At 38.1% G+C, this 19,044-nt stretch overlaps 1 protein-coding gene across 1 annotated transcript in view; it reads left to right on the top strand.

Annotated features, from left to right (window-relative positions):
- Positions 1-19,044, top strand: part of LOC118819330 (protein kinase C-binding protein NELL1-like) — a 377,055-nt gene that overhangs the window by 163,114 nt on the left and 194,897 nt on the right. Inside the window, exons 8-10 of the mRNA XM_036587069.1 lie at positions 8,478-8,612; positions 9,117-9,219; positions 9,790-9,863. Of these exons, the coding sequence (XP_036442962.1) occupies positions 8,478-8,612; positions 9,117-9,219; positions 9,790-9,863 (312 nt within the window). The remainder of the gene's footprint in view (positions 1-8,477; positions 8,613-9,116; positions 9,220-9,789; positions 9,864-19,044) is intronic.

The raw sequence follows: 19,044 nt of genomic DNA on the forward strand, positions 1-19,044 counted from the left end.
AAAGTTACAGAGTAAAACAGGCTGTTACAGCTAACAGGCTGTGCATCATCCAATATGCCAAATTTATGCAAAAATATATGAAGTGCAGCATTACTAATGTTGTATGTTTAAGACTTGCCAGTCAAAAGCATCCATAACACAAGGATAAAATGTAATATTATGCATTGAATTTTTGATGTGCACCATATATACACACTCTTGGAAATAAGGCATCATTAAAATTACGATTAGCATCACTCTTAAATATGTTTTTTCAAGGGTTCTTTAGCAAAGAAAATGATTCTCTATAGAACCATGAACACCCAAAGAGCCATTTGCATGTGTAATGGTTCTTTGCATGGTGAAACGGTTCTTCAGATTAATGGAGAATGTTGAAAAGCATCTGTATGGTACCAAATAGGTTTTTTTTCTAGGTACACTCTTAAAGATGGTTCTTCAGGAATTCTTTAGCAATGAAAATGGTGCAATATAGAACCATGAATACTCAAAGAACCTTTTGCATGAAAGGTTCTTCAGATTGATGAAGAATATGCTGTAGATGGTTCTATATACAAACTTACGTTTTTGAAGGGTTCTAAATAGCATAAATAGCATTGTCCATAAGTGTTCTGCTATTGTTACAAGCTTGACGTAACAGTAGATGAACCCTTTTTGGGTGTTATATAGACCCATTTTCAAATTTTTAATCTGAAGAACCCTTTCGTGATGCAAAGAACCTTTGAACCATACAAAAGGTTCTTTAAGTGTTTTTGGTTCTATATAAAAAGAACCCTGGAAGAACCATCTTTTTTAGAGTGTACCACCATTTTGGTGCTATATGGAACCATTTTCAAAAAGGTTCTATGTAGGACCATGTACAACACATTCTCGCATCATTTTGAAGAACCATTTCATGATGCAGAGCCCTTAACCATACAAAAGATTCTTTGAGTTTTCATGGTTCTGTATAGAACCATATTCTTTATTAAAAATTTATTAATTTATAAATTTATTTATTAAAAAATCTTTATTATTTTTTTTCCCTAATGTGACTATGATATCTATGATATGGGCCCTTTTTTTTTCCCCTAATGTGACTATGATATCTATGATATCCTGACCCATCTACAGGAACATAAGCACGTGGCCGCAGCATGGAGCCATTATTGTCTCATGATATTTTAGAACGCGTCTCTGCATTCTTTCGCTCCTCATTTTCCTCTGCAGCTTCCTCGCCACTGAGGGATATCTCAATGAAAAAATCAAAAAGCCCTCAAAGACATGCTGGATCTTTCTCTCTCCGTCCAATCCATCCATCATTTGGCCTGAGATTGTTATTCAGGTGCTGTGGCTTTAACCCGTGGAGCTGCAGGACCGTATTATCTGTGGGAGTTGTGTAACCTTGAGCCTGGTTGAGGTCAGGAACACTGTTATATGCAGCATGAAGAAAACGTGGCTCTGTTAGACCTTTCCTGTGATCAATAAAAACACTTTGATGACATGGGCGCTCTCAGCTAATGCTTTTAGACTGCAGACGGCACGGCAACTTGAAAGGAGCCGTCCACTCCAAATCCATAATTTAATACATATTTCTTTCCCTGAAGACAGTTTAGAGGCTTGCATTGAATTAGCACTTGTGTGTAGCTCAGCAGTCTAGCATAAAGAAGTTAAAGTCTTCATTGCTTTACACTCTCAATCCCATTTCTTAGTTTTACCCCTACCCGTTGTTTTCGAGTGTCACCTTACCCGTTGGAACTGAGTTACAGGGGTGGTAGTTGAAATCTTCCCTACGAAATGGAACAACCCTCAAATAAAAAAGAGCACTACTTCATTAACAGGCTACTACTGGTGCTCTGTAGGCGACCCTGCCCATATGCAGTGATAGCAGAGGAGGGTAACGTTCAGCAACCTCACTGCTGGGCTTCAGTTACATTAAGGGAATCATATGCCTTCAAAGAGAGACAATTATATGTTATCGCCCATCCCTAATTCATCACTGATATGAAGCTGAAGTCAGCTATTTGCCAGCTTCTTGTTTAAATTTTTCCGTTCCACCTTAAATGTAGCAGCAGTTCTGACTGCAGTTCTGATCCTGAGGCCCCAGAATGTAACTGCTGCACCATCATCAGCATACTCCTAGTGAATTTTAATGCTTGTTATGAAGAAAAGGACCATAACACACTGAAATGGCATTAAACTAAGATAATACAGTAGTTATTGTAATTTTTAACAGAGAGGATTCTCAGATTTGTGGGTTTCTTTGGTCTCTTGCGCAGCCATCTTGCTTTTTTTTCTTTTTTTCCTCCATTTGGAGGGTCACATAGCCCTAACACTTCGCCCTACCACTCTGTCTAGTAAGAATCAGGACGCCCTACCCCTAAATGTGAACGCGCTAAAGAGAGCGAGGGGTGAAATGGGATTGGGTCTTAGACACCACCAGCAAAGCATTATCACTGTTCTATTATTTAAATCAGAGGTTCTCAGCGTTCTCCACCTGAAGACCCTCCTGTTTATCTCTGGAAAGTATAAAGGCCCACAGGAAAATAAAACTCAACTCACATTTAAGTTTGGGTGTCTATCCTCGCAATATGTGAATGATTGATTGACATGTCATGTGGCAATAAAAGAATTAGTGGTAAATATATCCAGTGCATCAAGAAGTAATTCAACTCTGTTGTAGCACAATACACATAAACATACAATATATTAGATATACAGTAAACAGTATACCATATTGCTGTTGTCGGAAACAAAACCTCGTATCTCCAAAAAGATAACTTTATAGGAGAAGGAAAAACATATTTTACTTTTAATGTCAATGGAACCAGACTTTTCCCCATTCATTCAGCAATTTCTTTTGTTCTATTCATTGTAAAATTTACACACAATGTAAAGGGCAAGTCAAGTCAAATTTATTTGTATAGCGCTTTTTACAACAATGTTGTCACAAAGCAGCTTCACAGAAATCCATGAAGGACAAAGTTTTAACATTAAATGTAAATCCTCCAGGTGAGCAAGCGAGTGGTGACAGTGGCAAGGAAAAAGTCCTTCAGAGCTGGGGAAGAAACCTTGGGAGGAACCAAGGCTCACAAGGGGGGACCCATCCTCCTCTGGTACAACTACAGACAAAATTATTATACTACTAATATTAATAGTAGTAGTAGTAGTAGTAATAGTTAGGAGTCCACTTCAGTGTAGGGTGGGCAGCTAGTCCAAGGCAGGTGGCGGTAGCTGGGCAGGTGGTGGTGACTGGGGCGTGGGCAACTGGTCTGAAGCTGGTAGCAGGAGAGCTCGACAGACAATCATCCATCAGTGTCCGGCCGGACAGGTGGGCAGTCGTTTACTTGGAAAAAAGGTAGGGAGATGGAGTTAGTTTAGTTCTGTATGCATTTACATGAAATGTAAAACATTTCCAGAGTGTGGCTAATGACTCCGGCAGATCTGACTGTAACAGCTTAACTAAAAGGAGAGAACCAAAAGGGCACACAGATACAGGAGCACCCTGAAACAATTTGGCATCCCTCCGCTCCACCGTCCACAAACCTGAGTGATTGCGTGCGAGCAGCGGGACGACAGCACCAGCGTCTCAGTTTACTATAATTCCCTATGTCCATGGACCCCTGGATCTGCTGCCTTTATCTAAGGGGAAACATTAACTACCAAAAGCTAAACTAAACAAGTGAGCTTTCAGCCTAGATTTGAAGATCGCAACTGAGTCTGAGTCCCGAACATTTTCTGGAAGATCATTCCAGAGTTTGGGGGCTTTATAAGAAAAGGCTCTTCCCCCAGATAAAACCTTCTGAATTCTGGGAACTATTAAAAAGCCAGCACTCTGTGATCTGAGTAATCGTGGTGGCTCGTAATGGGAAATAAGGTCTTGCAGGTACTCAGGAGCGAGCCCATGTAGGGCTTTATACGTCAATAAAAGAATTTTGTAATCAATATGGAATTTAACAGGCAGCCAATGAAGTGATGATAGAACTGGACAGATATGATCAAATTTTCTAGTTTTAGTGAGAACACTGGCTGCAGCATTTTGAACTAGTTGAAGTTTACTTAAATTCCTGCTGGTGCATCCTGACAGTAGTGCGTTACAATAGTCTAGCCTTGAAGTAATAAAGGCATGTACTAATGTTTCTGCATCACGCAGTGATAAGGCATTTCTTGTTCTGGCGATATTGCGAAGATGTAAAAAAAAGCTGTCCTAGTGATGCTGCCTATGTGTTGATCAAATGATAAATCTGGATCAATTATGACACCAAGATTTTTTGCTGCTGAACCAGGTATAACTGAAGTCAGCGAGATTTAAAGTTAAATCTGATAATTTATTTCTTGCCACTTTTGGACCCAGAAGGAGAACCTCTGTTTTGTTACTGTTTAGAAGGAGGACGTTACGCAACATCCAACCTTTCACATCTTTTACACAGTCCTCTATTTTCTTTAACCTATATTTGTCATCAGGCTTAGCTGATATGTACAATTGCGTATCGTCTGCATAACAGTGAAAGTTAATGCCATGGTTACTTATAACTGTGCCTAACGGTAACATGTATAATGTAAATAATAATGGTCCTAAAATAGAGCCTTGCAGAATTCCAAATCTTACTTGTGAATTATTGGAAGTCATTTACCTTTACGAACTGATAACGTTCTGTTAAGTAAGATTTGAACCATGATAGGGCTGTCCCTGTGATTCCAACCATGTTTTCTAACCTTTCTAGGAGAATATTCTGGTCTATCGTATGGAAAGCTGCGCTGAGGTCAAGTAGCACCAACAGGGATATTGTTTATAAAGGGATTTGCCTGCTGTAAAGGGCAACAGGCATTTTCAAATTATGTCAAAAACTGAAGTATGACAAAAATGGAGATACGAGGTTTTGTTCTGACAGCAGTGATGTACAACATTTGGTACAGAAGAATCATAAATGTGCAGAGTTTCATCTGTGCATTCTTACTGAGGCTTGAAATGTGTGGACATACACTACTCAGAAGAGTTTAGTAACCTTATCACAGTAGGAAAAAACTGCTCTTAAAGCTGGTTCTCTCAGTTTTTAAAAATCTAAAGCACCTCCCAGAAGGATGTCGTTGGAAAAGACTGGATGAGAGGAATCGTGTATTACACGTGTCATTGAAAATAAAATATCAACAGATCAGGCTAAAGTACGCTTGTTTTATATTGGAAATTCAGCAGAATGATGGCAAATTCAGCAGAATGTTTCTGCAGTGCATGTTTTTGTACATTCACAAGTGAACGAATACTGAACTGTATTGTTTCTGGAGACAAGGAGCAAAAAATAGTTGAAGCTGCTTTGTGTGGCGTTGTTCCAGAGCTCGAATTAGTATTGTTTCCGGTTTGAAAACGTACTATATTTCATTCTTATTATTAAGTCACTTATTTTTTCATTGTTTTTTATTACAAAGTGCCATTCACTGCTCGCTATGGACCACCTGTTCCCCCTCAATATTGGCCCAGTGAACATCAGAGGGTACTTTTTGGCCCAGTTGTGGTCCACAGCCCATCGAAATTCTGATTTAAATTGTATTTGTTATTTAAATGAAACATTTACATATTACATAATTAGTTATAATTATTCATTATGGGAAAAAAATGTCATTCATTTTTATGATTCTCTTTATCCCTGTGAATTAGTCAGGTTGTTCTTGTTACTGTGCCTTCAAGACTGCTATACATAGAAAAAAAAGCTCATTTGATTGGCTGTTCTGTATTGTGCTCAGTAACTCGGTCGCTCAGTCAGCTGTTTGGTCAAACTGCATTTACACTGCTCTGGCATGTTGACAGCTTTGAACGCTTCCTTCCCCTTCAGTTGGACACGTGGGCATTACAAATGTAGTCTTGCTAAGTCGATATTTATGGAATTAACGTTTCTATTTTTTTGAATAGTCAAAAAAATGTAATAAGCATCATTAGACCAGTACTTTCCAAAACGTTAATAGGGTTAAACCTGGACAGATTAGGTCGTTGATGACCACTTGCAGTGAACATCAGTCGTCCACCAACACCAGCTGCCTCCTGATTGGATTCATTTGCCTAGTTTAAGTTCAGTTCCACTCACTTTTGATGCGCCACAACTCAACGTGCTGGACCGTCGTGCACCACGTGGCCACACCTGACGGAACCGACGCTTCTCAATGAAAACAAATGCAATATGTCACAGCGTGTTGGCCAGAGCAGCATAACATGATGGTGCAGCGTCAGTCAGTGATTCGGTAAGTGGTTCACGTAGGCTGGCCGGCTGAGTGGTTCAGCAAAAAGTGAAGAAAATTTGTTTTTCCACGATATGGCCCTTTATCGTTTTTCCTTCCCCAAAAATATAAGAAGTATATTTAATATACATTCTATATAGATAGAGTCGCTTCTGACATTTTTCTGTTTTTAAAAAATGAGGAAAACAACCAAACAGTTTTCTTTCTGTTTATTTATGTTTTTTTCTTTCTGTTTACTTTCCTGCAAAACAAGCCTGTACACACAACAACAGTTATAATGAAACGTCTCCTCTGCTGTTTACAGACACTAATGTGGTCTTGGTTGAAAGTTTAGAAACTGCAAGCTCCTTGTAATTTCTCCTCTTTTGTCAGTGAACTATGAGTCAGAAACAATTCATGTAAAATTATGACATTGTTTTGTTATTGCCTCAGAGACTTCTGAGGGTGACTGGCTCCAGTTAAAAGTGTTAAACTCTGCTGGTCTGTGTGGCTGCCGTGTTTCTTCATGAGTATATGGATGTCAGATGTAGGTGGGGTCCCCAAATTACAGCCTGTATAGCAGGGGGTGGGGGTTAGTGTCTGTGTTTGTGAATGGGGTTCAGCTGATCACCTCAATGTCAAACGTTAATATCCTCATCCATATTAGATTAGTAAAGGCTGGGCCTCAGCAGAATGAGAAGAATAGCAATCAGTGTTTGTTTTTGTAGCAGAATGCTAAGGAGCTTTTGTCCTCTGTCTGAGTGTTAAAGAGTTCTATCCTACAGAACTGACCAAAGTTTCCTAACTAAAGCACTTTTACAAAAACTCCAAAGACTTACATACATATGGTGTGTGTGTGTTAGCATCTATATGTAATATGTAAGAATAATATATTTATTACATAGATTGCTGTATTTTATTGATGTATTTTATTTATGTTTTATGTTTTTAATGTTATATACATTAAACATTTAACATATAATAATATACCCCATAGTTGCTGTCTAAAAAAAAAAGATTCTGCATTTTTGTTGATTTTAGTTTTGTATGTAATTTAAGTTCAGCAGCTGCCCCTTACATTGTGTGAAAATTTATATTAAAGCAATAAGCCACAAGAGGCCACGTGTCATTCCCGAATTTCTCATGGGAAGGGTGTTCTTAGGCATGATGCAAAGCTTATGCCTTTTATAAAGCGGCGGCCAACAGTAAAAAAGAAAAAATACACAATTTTTTTAGAAATATATTTGTTAATGTTTGTTAATATTATTAATAATTGACAAACGTATTCCCCCAAGAAATGTAGTTCCTTTAGAGTATGGTATCGTTGGTATCATTGCCAAGTAACTATGTACCGCTGAATGAGAAGAATGTTCGGTCGCCCATCGCAGTACACTGCAATCACTTCATTAACTTTTTAAACATTTTTTCATATAAAAATGAACATATGCTAACAGCACTGATCAATGCAAAATCTTTCACTTTACAAGTACTTTTTGGTCATCAAATCACCATCGCGAGTCTTATGGTGAGAAGGTGCTAACTTCTCATGCTGGGGTGAATCTCAAATGACTCCCTGCTCCCTACATAGTGCACTACGTAGGAATTTAAATACTGGATCCTGCAGCACAGCAGAGCTTACTTTAGCTAAGAAATAGTCATTTGGGACTTAGCCACATCCATACTCGATGAATGATGCACTATTTGCCTGTAGAGGCTAGAATTTCTAAACTTTCGTAGCTAGCACACAATTTAGGGAGTACGGAGTCGTTTAAGACTGGTTTTGACGTGACTTAAACACTGAAACACAAACATTTGAAGCGGGTAAGACATTCACGTGACATTTTTTAGACTTTTATATTGCTATAGTTTTTCAGTGAATCATATCGTAAGTACTTTAATTCAAGCTTGTAATATTAATGATGGAGTTGTTTAGCATGTTTATCTTTTAGCCTGTTAGCTGACCAGCCTAGTTGTAGTTATGAAAATAAGTTGCCAGCCCCTCAATTTAAACAGAGCTAGGTTCTTACTTCATCAGTACAATCCGTGGTCTATTCAAGCAGCATTAGAGTCAAAAATTGATTCTATTAACAGCACAAGAATTTTTCTGTGACATGGTGCAGTGATGCAGAGTTCAGTTGTTGTGAGGTTGTCATAGGTGTGAGAATACATGGATTTTAAAACAGCCTCCAACGTATACATGTGTATATGTGTGTGTGTGTGTGTGTGTGTATAAAGTATATGAGACTATGAGTATCCTCAGTAGGTATATAAACAAATGTGTATGTGTGTTTCAGTTGAACTATGCGGAGTCCAGGCTCAGTCAGTTGGAGGGCTGTCACTGTGAGCGGACCTGCAACGTGAACGATGTGGTTTATCGAGACAAAGAGCTTTGGACTGAACCAGAAAACTGCAGGACCTGCTCTTGCATGGTAAGGAGATATTAAAAAATAACCATATATCTTGGCGGAATACCTCTCTCCCTGGGCTTACACTTTCCCCGCCACCTTTTTTAGATCTATGTTGCTGGTGTACAGTTAGAGGCTGCACCTCATCTGTTTTATACAGTTTGTGTTAGTCATCCTCTAGTCCAGTTTCTGACCACAGAGCCACTGTCTTGATAATATAGGGTGGTGGTTGGTCCTTTCTTGTGTTGTGAATGGACCATTACCCAAACGATATCTAATACCTACATAGCAGAGCTAGAAGGTACGTGTTTCTAATAAAGTGGCCAGTTAGTGGAATCGCAAGGTAGGTGTTTCTAATGGAGTGGCCATGTGATAAAACAGCATGAATGAAAAAATGTGTAAGGTAGAGAAACCTGCTAGTCCGAAATGAGAAACTCTACTTGAATATGTAAATCTGTTTGGCTGTGGTGATTTTCCTGTTTCCGTACTAAGCCATTTGTCTGTGTTTTGTTGTCTGTTGTCTTCCAGAACGGTGTTGTGGAGTGCCGGAGAATATTCTGTCCTCTTGCCAACTGTTCGGAGGATTCTCTCGCTGTACATGTGGAGGGAACGTGCTGCAAGAAGTGCCGACGTAAGTGCAAAAGTGCCAAAATGCAAGTGCGCCGTTCCCCCACACTTTTTTCTTTTCCGTTATTCTCTCCGTCTCCAGTCAGCCGTGCGCAGTCGGTGGGGGAGACTGTGGGATTGTTCTCTGCCAGAGGCGTGTAATTGCTTTAGGCTTTGATGAGGGCTAATCAATTCAAGTCCATTAGCCGAGCGGAGGAGCAGAAAGCGGCGTTCGAGTCCGTGGCCCTGGTGCTTTTGTAGCTGATTGGCTCCTCTCAACAGGTGCAGCCTGGGGGGCGAAGGGGGATGAGCTGGGGCGTATCTTTCTCCGCACGCATCCAAAACCTTGTGGAGCTGGAACTCATCTGATAGAATCGTAGTAGTTCATTCAGAGGTCACTGTGGCACAAAATTACCCTCAAAACGACTCAATCTGTTTTGTTACTGAGCACATTACTGATGATGTCCTCCGAGCCAAATCTGATGGAACTGAGCCTATTTGTGTCAAGCAGTTTTCATTTTCCTTTGTATTTGCCTAATTCTTTGGATCCTTTTCACTCATTCAATACAAATAATGATTATTTCTCTGTTTGCAGCTAAATGCACCTACATGGACCACACTCTGTCAGAAGGTCAGCGTGTTTTGCTTCAGGGCTGCAAAGAGTGCAAGGTAAATGCCTATTTTTTTTAGTTTTTTTTGTTGCGCGTTAGATGCTGGCCTTAAATCATTGTTAGCCTCCAGTAATGACTCTGTTTCCTGAACATGAGCATAATTAGAAGTGTACTTATGTACATGTGAGCAGTAAATCAGAACGAACAGAGGGACTTAGTGGGTGGATCTTAATTAAAGTCATTATTTTCGTGACCGTAGGAGGTTCTGTGGGTACACATTTCAATTAATTTTCTTTAGAGATAAAAATTTTCTTTAAAATTGCTGATTAAACATGTTCTAATTCAGATTTACTGGCAAATGTTTACAGATACTCTAGGCCTAAAGCAATAACTCAAAGAATAATCACTTCACCCCAAATGTAATCAATCAGTTTTGTGTCTGGAATTCTTCTTTGGCTTTAACGCTATGAGGCTAATGTAATGCAAGCTTATACTCCATGAATTAGCATGGTGCTAACTGCAGGCTTAAATCATCACATGTTCACTTCAAACTGTGTGTTGTTCAATAAACTGTGAATAAACTTGATTATGTGGTTTCTGACACTTTATGAGATTCTGTGTGGGGTCTGAGGAACCCTTAGGGCTCATCAGGCCTTCAGAGATGACCTAATGATTTCTTTTAAATTAAAATCTATAGTTATTTGTTTTATATCGAGTCCTGCTGGTCACATCCTGTATAAATAAAAATAATGCGTGGCCATGATGTATTAACACATGGGAACGACATCCTAATGCGTGGCCATGACTTAGTAAGGCATAAGAACAAGATAATTAAAAAACGGCCACGACTTAGGATCTCGTCCCGACTAAACTGTCTCCTTCCCACGCCTTAAGTCATGGCTGTGCAGTAAGACCTCGTCCCCATGTCTTGCTAAGTCATAGCCACGACTTAATTGTCTTGTTCCCACGCCTTACTAAGTCGTGGCCATGCATTATTTTAATTTATGCTGAATGTCACCAGCAGGACTCTGTAGTTTTAGTTTCAGAAAATAATCATTCTTTTTGTATTTAAACTCAAAGTATTGCAGAAATAATTCTATGTTATTGTTACATTTTGGTGAGAAATGAAAGGGTTAAATTCATGAAACACCCAACAGAAAATTGTCCAATCGGGATTGTTAGTGATTGTGTGTTACAAAGCAGTGTGTAACATTATCGTTATCCGATTTGGAATCTTCTTCTTTTTATTATTATTTTGGTCTGCTAACTCGTCTTGCAGGTGTTGCAAGTCGTGGCCATAACTTAGTAATGCATGGGAATGAGATCCTAAGTCGTGGCCATGTAAGGCATGGGAACAAGATTATGATTTATTAAGCTGTGGTCAAGGCTGAATTATCTTATTCCCACGCCTTACTAAGTCATGGCCACAACTTAATTATCTTGTTTCCACGCCTTACTGAGTTGCATTATTTGAATTTATACAGGATGTCACCAGCAGGGCTCTGTAGAAAATGTCCACAGAAAGACTCAGTGGAACCAGAAACATCACTATAGTCCTTCTGGAAATTCAAGATAACTGACTGTAAATACGATATGTAGTATAAGCTTTCGTTTAGTTTCCTAGTCAGCTCTGTGCTGCGACTCTGGAGGACATTTTACAAGCTCAAATCTATGATAATTTCTGTTACAAGCTTCTAATTAAACATATGGGATAGATTTTTTCATAAACTTTCAACATCCCTGTTTAATCTAAAGTGGCTAAAAACAGTTCATGTAAATCACAGTTAGCTTAGTACTAACATACTACTAGAATCCCATAGGGGTGCTAGCAGAAATTTAGCATTATTATTAAAGCTTTTTTTCGTTTGTTTTGACATTTATGGCCCGAACTAAAGTTGTCATAGTTCACCACTGGATAAAGTACAGAGAAACTGTACTTAAGTGAAAGTGTGAATAAGTTTTTTAAATCTTACTCAGTTAAAAGTAAAAGTGCGAAGCCAAAGGTGTAGAATTACAACAAACTCAAATATTTAAAAGTGCAAAGTAACTATTTTAACATATAAATTAATCGTTTTCTTTGTTCTGCGTGATACAGTGACTAATCAGCAGTATCAGTCATCACACAAAGTCAAATTAGCACAGCTGTGGGCAGTTTCATTGTACATTTATATGAAAAATGGATTCAAATGCATAGAAACTCAGATAGGTGAAGAAAGGTTTGATCTCCTGGACTTTGAGCTTTGTAAGGAGTAATTTTTTTTTTTCTCTTCTTGGTAATGTAATTGAGTGAAAGTTTTCAGTTTCAGTAGTATTTGTGTAAAGCCAAAAATTCTTCCAAAAACTTTTCGGAAGAAGAATTGTTCTCACCTTTGTGCTCTTGAGGGGGTATAAATTCTGTTCTTACCTAAGAACAAATCCCAAATAAGAAAACACTGGTGAACGTCAGAATCTTTGTAAAACTGCGCAAGTGGGTTTGAATAAGAAATTTTCTTAAGAACGGTTGGTGAATGATGCCCATTGTCTTTACTAAAGAACCCTTGAAGAACCACCTTTTTTTTTAAAAAAAAAAAGAGTGTTCTAATGTATCATGGAAAAGTAATAGATTCTAAAGAGGAGCTATAGGAAGCCCTTGAGAAGATCAGAGGCTTTTTCTGCTGCATGTCTTCTCAGCGTGGTGTGCTTACCTTTATCTGCGGTTATTAGTGTGTTTCTTATTTCTAAAAACAAAAATAACCCCTTTCAGAGGCTCTGCCTGCCCTCAGATGTCAGCGCTGAGTTTGTGTTTAATTAACCATGCTGCTTCCTTCAGATGAGTCAGTCACATGCTTTATTTGTTATATAAGCATATTAATACACACCTGTAGGCTTCAGCGGCGAAGAGAAGGGAAAACGTTTCACCTGCAGTTCTCAAATTTTCACAGAAATTACATTCAGTTCTTTTTCTCGTGCACTTTTAATGATATACAGTGCTGTGCAAGAATAAAACTATTTTAATTAATATTTAAATAAAAACTATTTTATTTAATATTTTAATTGCTGGGGGAGGTGTGTATGTGAGTAGTTTTGGATAGTGTTTAGTCTTTGGGAATTTGATCTTTAGTAGTTTTATTGCCCTCCCTTTTGTTACAGAAATTGAATTTGGTTTGTGTCACAGATTTGCTGTGTTTCCATAGCCTAACTTTTATTAAGGAGGCTGTGTTCCAGAAACTTGTTCAAGAGTGAGTCCTGCTTGCAGACCCAGATGTGGAGGAGACTGGTGTTGCTTTGGGTGCATCTGCTTTTCTTCCAGGAGCGGAGGCTGATGGCAGTGGAGTGGACTGCCCAGTGCATAGATCCTGTTCCTTCTCTGCTGGGGATCTTTGAATGCTGTGGGCTTGTGACTGGCAAAAAGCTTTTAAATGAGGCCTTTGACTTGGCTGTGTGGCAGCAGAAGCCTGCAGCCTAGCTGTTGAGCAATTGCGCCTTGGAGTTGCTCTCAGCGTAAAGAGTTGAGTGTGCCATGTTACCATGCCTGCTGTGTTGTTGGGCAAAAAGCTGACCAGTCTACCAGTCAAGGTACTCCATTTGAGCTGCATGTTGCTCTTTTTCTAGTCATTTACTTTATGAGTAAGAAAATAAATAAATAAATAAATAAATATATATATATATATGTGTACATAGATATATATATATATATATATATATTTAGTGGTTGAGAGTCTGTGACACTAGTGCATTTATGAGATCTAGTATCTGTAATTAGTATTTGGAACATGTTACCTTTTGAGCCTTTATGAAAACTGCCAGTCAAACATTTGTAATTTGATCGTCACATTATTTGAGTAATTTGGTTAAGCAATATAGAGTTTTTAGAATATTTGTTTCCAGACAAAATCATTTTCTTGTTTTAAATGTGAACATTAGGCTATTGATTTTGGTTGTATTTGAAATAAGTGAATTTAGGGTTAGTATGTTTTAGCATAGTGATGCTAGTCTCCTAGTGTTGTCTCTGTTTAGTATAATGATGGAGACCTTGTTCATTTGTTGGTTTTAGTTATAGCTGTAGCTTTCACTTGGCTTTAGAAATGCTTCAAGTACTTTGTGCAGTATCACTATTGCTTTCAGCCATTTGTACATTCAGTATCCCAGTTTGTATAGGTTTTAGGAGGTCCTTTACCTATATTTGTTAAGAATTCAGCGTTTTAACCTTTGTTGCTGCTTGGTGGAACGTGGTCCCTCTGCACCTCTAAGTTATCATTTCTTTTGCTGTTTTTTGGTTCAGGAATTTGGTCAGGGCTTTGAATGCCTATATCACAGTGGTGATGTGGCAGGAGTTGTAGGGCCTTTATACAAAGGGCCTGATTCGGTCAGTAAATCTGACACTTGCTAGTAGGGTTTTTCGTATGAGAGACCTGATTCGGTCAGTTAGTCTGGCATTTTTTGTAGGATCTGCTTTTAACAAGTAGGTCTGATTCGGTCAGATGACATTCTCGTAGGGTCCTCCATGTTAAGGATCTGATTCGGTCATCTGATATTTGTGTGTCTGTTAGTCTTCGTAGGGTCAAGAAGACCCACTTCGTTAGTGTGTTAGTATGTGCTCCTTGTTTGCCCTCAGGGAGACTAGTTTTGTATGTGCAAAGGTATAAGAGGTCACACAAAGGTATAAGAGGTCGCCGAGCCACCATCTTGAGAGACGTTCAGGGCTCTTTCCCCTTTGACCCGACCTGGAAGAACACCTGTCCAGACTACCCTGGCACTGTCTGCTTTGCTTTGCTTGACTGTTTGATTATGCTTTAGGAGCTTGGGGAAAGTAGAGGACGGGTGCCATGTTGTTTTGGTTACCTTTTCTCCTGGTTAAGGTAGGGAGTTAGGGTAGCCTATATGTCTTTTGTTTCTTTTGTTTTTAGTTTAGTAAGTATGAAATCATTAGTTGTTTTGTTTGTTATTTTGGCGAGTGCTCGTTCCTGAAGCCATCACCTCAACTTGTCTGAGCTTTGAAGAAAATAAACCTGTCATTTTCTGGTTTAAATGGTGTCCGGTGTCTGGTCTGGCAGCAGGTCTGGGGAGAGAGCCCACTCTCACTCTCTGTTACGGCCTGACCCTAGACGGGGTCGTAACAATTACTTTAAAAAAAATATATTTTATCAAAAAATACTTTTTAAAAATCTGTTTGGCTTGTTATTGTAATACATTATCATACATAAAAATTATAGTAAATTATTAATATTATGAAAGTGTAATGTATAAGAGATATATTGTGTTCTATACTCTTAAAATCTTTTCTATTCTTTAGTAAAGAGAGTGGTTCTACATAGAGCCGTGAACACTCAAAGGGCCATTTGCATGCTTAAATGGTTCTTTGCATGGTTGAATCGTTCTCCAGGTTGACAGAGAATGTGTTGTATATGGTTCTTTATAGCACCAAAAAGTATTACAAGCTTGACCCTGCAACAATAGCAGAACTCCTTTTGGTGCTATAGAGAACCCTTTTCGAAAAGGTTTCTATATAGAACCATATACAACACATAAATCTAAAGAACCCTTTCACCATGCAAAGAACCATTTAAGCATGCAAATGGTTCTTTGAGTGGTTATGGTTCTATATACAACCATTGTCTTTAGTACAGAACCATAAACAAATGTTCAGATGTTTTTCTCAATAATCTTAGAGATTTTGTTCTACAACCTTGTTTCCAAAAAAGTTGGGATGTTGTGCAAAATGTAAATAACAAAATGCAGTGATGTGCAAATCATTTAAACCTTATATTTCATTTAACATAGTACAAAGACCTGTCCAGGGTGTATCCTGCCTTCCGCCCAATGACAGCTGGGATAGGCTCCAGCACCCCACCGCGACCCAGAAGGATAAGCGGTTTAGATGATGTATGTATGTATGTATAGTACAAAGACAACATATCAGATGTTGAAACTGAGAAATTTTATTGTTTTTTTGAAAAATATATGCCCAATTTTAATTTGATGCCAAAAACACAAGGTCAGTAACATGATTTGGGTATAAAAAGAGCATCCCAGAGAGGCTGAGTGTTTCAGAAGTAAAGATGGGGAGGGGTTCACCACTCTGTGAAAGACTGCACAAGCAAACAGTGCAACAATTCAATAATAATGTTTCTCAACATGAAAATCAATTGTTCTTTGCTATTTAATCATCTACGGTACACAATAACATTAAAAAAATTCAGAGAATCTGGAGAAATCTCTGTATGCAAGGAACAAGGCCAAAAAAGTATTTGCTGGCCATGATCTTTGGGCCCTCAGGCGGCACTGCATTAAAAACAGACATGATTCTGTAGTGGAAATTACTGCATGGGCTCAGAAAAACTTCTAAAAAACACTGTCTATGAAAACAGTTTGTCGCTGCCTTCACAAATCTTAAAACTCTAAAACACAAAGAAGAAAGCATATACACCGATCAGGCATAACATTATGACCACCTCCTTGTTTCTACGCTCGTTGTCCATTTTATCAGCTCTACTTACTATGTAGGTGCACTTTGTAGTTCTACAATTACAGACTGTAGTCCGTCTGTTTCTCTGCATACTTTGTTAGCCCCCTTTTCCCCTGTTCTTCAGTGGTCTAGACCCCCCATGGAGCAGGTACTATTTAGGTAGTGGATCATTCTCAGCACTGCAGTAACACTGATGTGGTGGTGGTGTGTTAGTGTGTGCATTGCTCCGTATTAAAAGAGTCTGGGTGTTAAACTGGCCTGCCTGCAGTCCAGACCTGTCACCCACTTGTAAAATTTGGCGCATTTTGAAATGAAAAATACGACAAAGGAGACCACGAACTGTTGAGCAGCTGAAATACTGTATCAAACAATAACGGGAAACATTTCACTTTCAAAACTACAGCAGTGTCTCCTCAGTTCCCAAACGCTAACAGAGTGTGATGAAACACTGTGGTAAACATGCCCCCGTTCCAACCTTTTTGGAACGTGTTGTTGGCATCAAATTCAAAAATGGGCATATATTTTTCAAAAAACAATCATATTTCTCAGTTTCAACCTTTGATACGTTGTCTTTGTAGTATTTTCCTTTAAAAATATGGTTCATGTGATTTGCTTATCATTGCATTCTATTTTTATTTACATTCTGCACAGCGTCCCTACTTTTTTGGAAATGGAGTCGCAAAAGTTTATGTGTAAATGAAATTTATTTCTATGACAAATATAAACAGTGCAGGTGATGCTTTTGTGTGAGTTTGTTTTTTTGGACATAAACACTATCGTGCAAAAGTTTGAAATCATTTGTTCTATTATTAAGTGTTATTTTACTTTCAGTAATAACTGATGTAGATGTAAATCGTATAACTAGACACAAATTAAATTTTTAGACATTATATTTGTAGATGTTTTGAGTTGTTATGTAATTATATGCAATTTGTAACTGTAACTAAAGTACTGTGTTAATCTTACAGCATGTTTTAAACCTCAAGATTGCATTTGTGTTTTAAAATATGAGGCATTCTACATACAAATTACATAAACTTTATTCTAGATGTTAATTTTATTAGAACTAATAATTTTATTAGTAAAGACAGAGGTTCTGTATAGAGGCATGAACACTCAAAGAACCTTTTGCATGATTAAATCATTTTTTGCACGGAGAAATGGTTCTTCAGATTGATGGAGAATGTGTTGTATATAGTTCTTAATAGAACATTTTTGAAAATAGTTATATCTAGCACTAAAAAGAGTTCTGCTGTTACAATGTCAGGCTTGTAACAATAGAAGAACCCTTTTTGGTGCTATATAGAACCTTATACTACACATTCTGATTCAATCTGAACAATCATTTCACCATACAAAGATTTTTTTAAGCATGCAAATGTTCCTTCAAGTGTTCATGGCTCTATATAGAACCACTGGGCCTCATTCACCAGTATCTTTCTAAGTTTGTTCTTAAATGTGTTCTTGAGAAAGGTCCTAAGAAAAAGTCTCCGTCAGATTCATGACATGTTCTTAAAGCGCAGAACTGTTCTCACCTTTGTGCTGTTGAGTGTGTGCAGATTCTGTTCTTACCTAAGAACAAATCCCAAATAAGAAAACATTAGTGAATGTCAGACTCTTTATCAAAACTGTGAGTTTCTTCTTAAGAATGGTTGGTGAATATGGTATGATGAACAAATGTTCAAATTTTATTAGAACTTCATTCTGAATATTTATTTAGTGAGCTTAATAGAGCTTAATTAGATTATGCTAATTTCTGTTAGTGTCACAGTGGGATTTTAGCACTTTGCTGGTTCTATTGCACATTTTTTGGCCATTCTAGATTAAACACAGATATTTGAAGCTTGTAAAAATCATTCCATATATTTTATCTGAAGCTTGTAACCAACATTATCATATACCTGTGTATCAGTTTTGCAGTGACTCCTTTAGTAAAGAGTTCTGACATAGAGCTGCTGCCACTGTTTGACATTCCTGACAACTGACCAGAACCTGCTTAGACCACAACTCATATTTACAGTCAGTTAGCTAGAACTTCTAGAAGGACTTGAGTGACATTTTTGGTTCCACCCATTATAAATCAAAGCATGACTGAGTGATTTCTCTGTCACTTCCTTATAATGTTGGTAGCTAATCTAATGTGTAAGGCCTTCAGTCCAGCTCCTGAAATCCTAACCAGTGGGAGAGCATCTCAGCTGTATCTACCTACATACCGCAGAGAGAACAATCCTGATTGAATCATTTTCTGTTGGGCGTTTCAAGGTCTTTGTTTTGACCCAAACCTTGAAATGAATGAATGAAATGAATAATACTACAGTGCTTGCAGACTCTTAAGGCGGTTAGATACTGATAACATTTTGACGGTGCTAAAGCTCCATAGAAAGTCACCTCAGGCTGAGATCACACTTAATCTGTGCCTCTCGCACTAATGCATAATGTATAAATGGCAGCTTTACTGGAGAAGTGGTCAGAAGTGCGAGGTTGTAAGGAGTAGCTTTTAAATTGTGCATGATAACCTGGGTCAGTCTCTGTTAGCCTAAACATGATATGCATTATTAATAACAAGAACACTGCGCTGCACTGTCCAGCACTACAGATTTCTCGCATTATAGATCAAAGTCCTTGTGCGTTTTCTTTCACGTGCAGAATTAATAGCCTTATTTCTACACTGTTATGACTGATGAGATGAGCCGGATGTCTTTGAAAAGACTCAAGGTCTTTTGAAGGTTTTAATGATTTATTTGCCAATTAGCAACACTGGAAATTAGATTGAGAATTAGCTTTATATCAGACG

The sequence above is a fragment of the Colossoma macropomum genome, unplaced genomic scaffold (genome assembly GCF_904425465.1).
Source record: "Colossoma macropomum unplaced genomic scaffold, Colossoma_macropomum, whole genome shotgun sequence".
Classification (NCBI taxonomy): domain Eukaryota; kingdom Metazoa; phylum Chordata; class Actinopteri; order Characiformes; family Serrasalmidae; genus Colossoma; species Colossoma macropomum.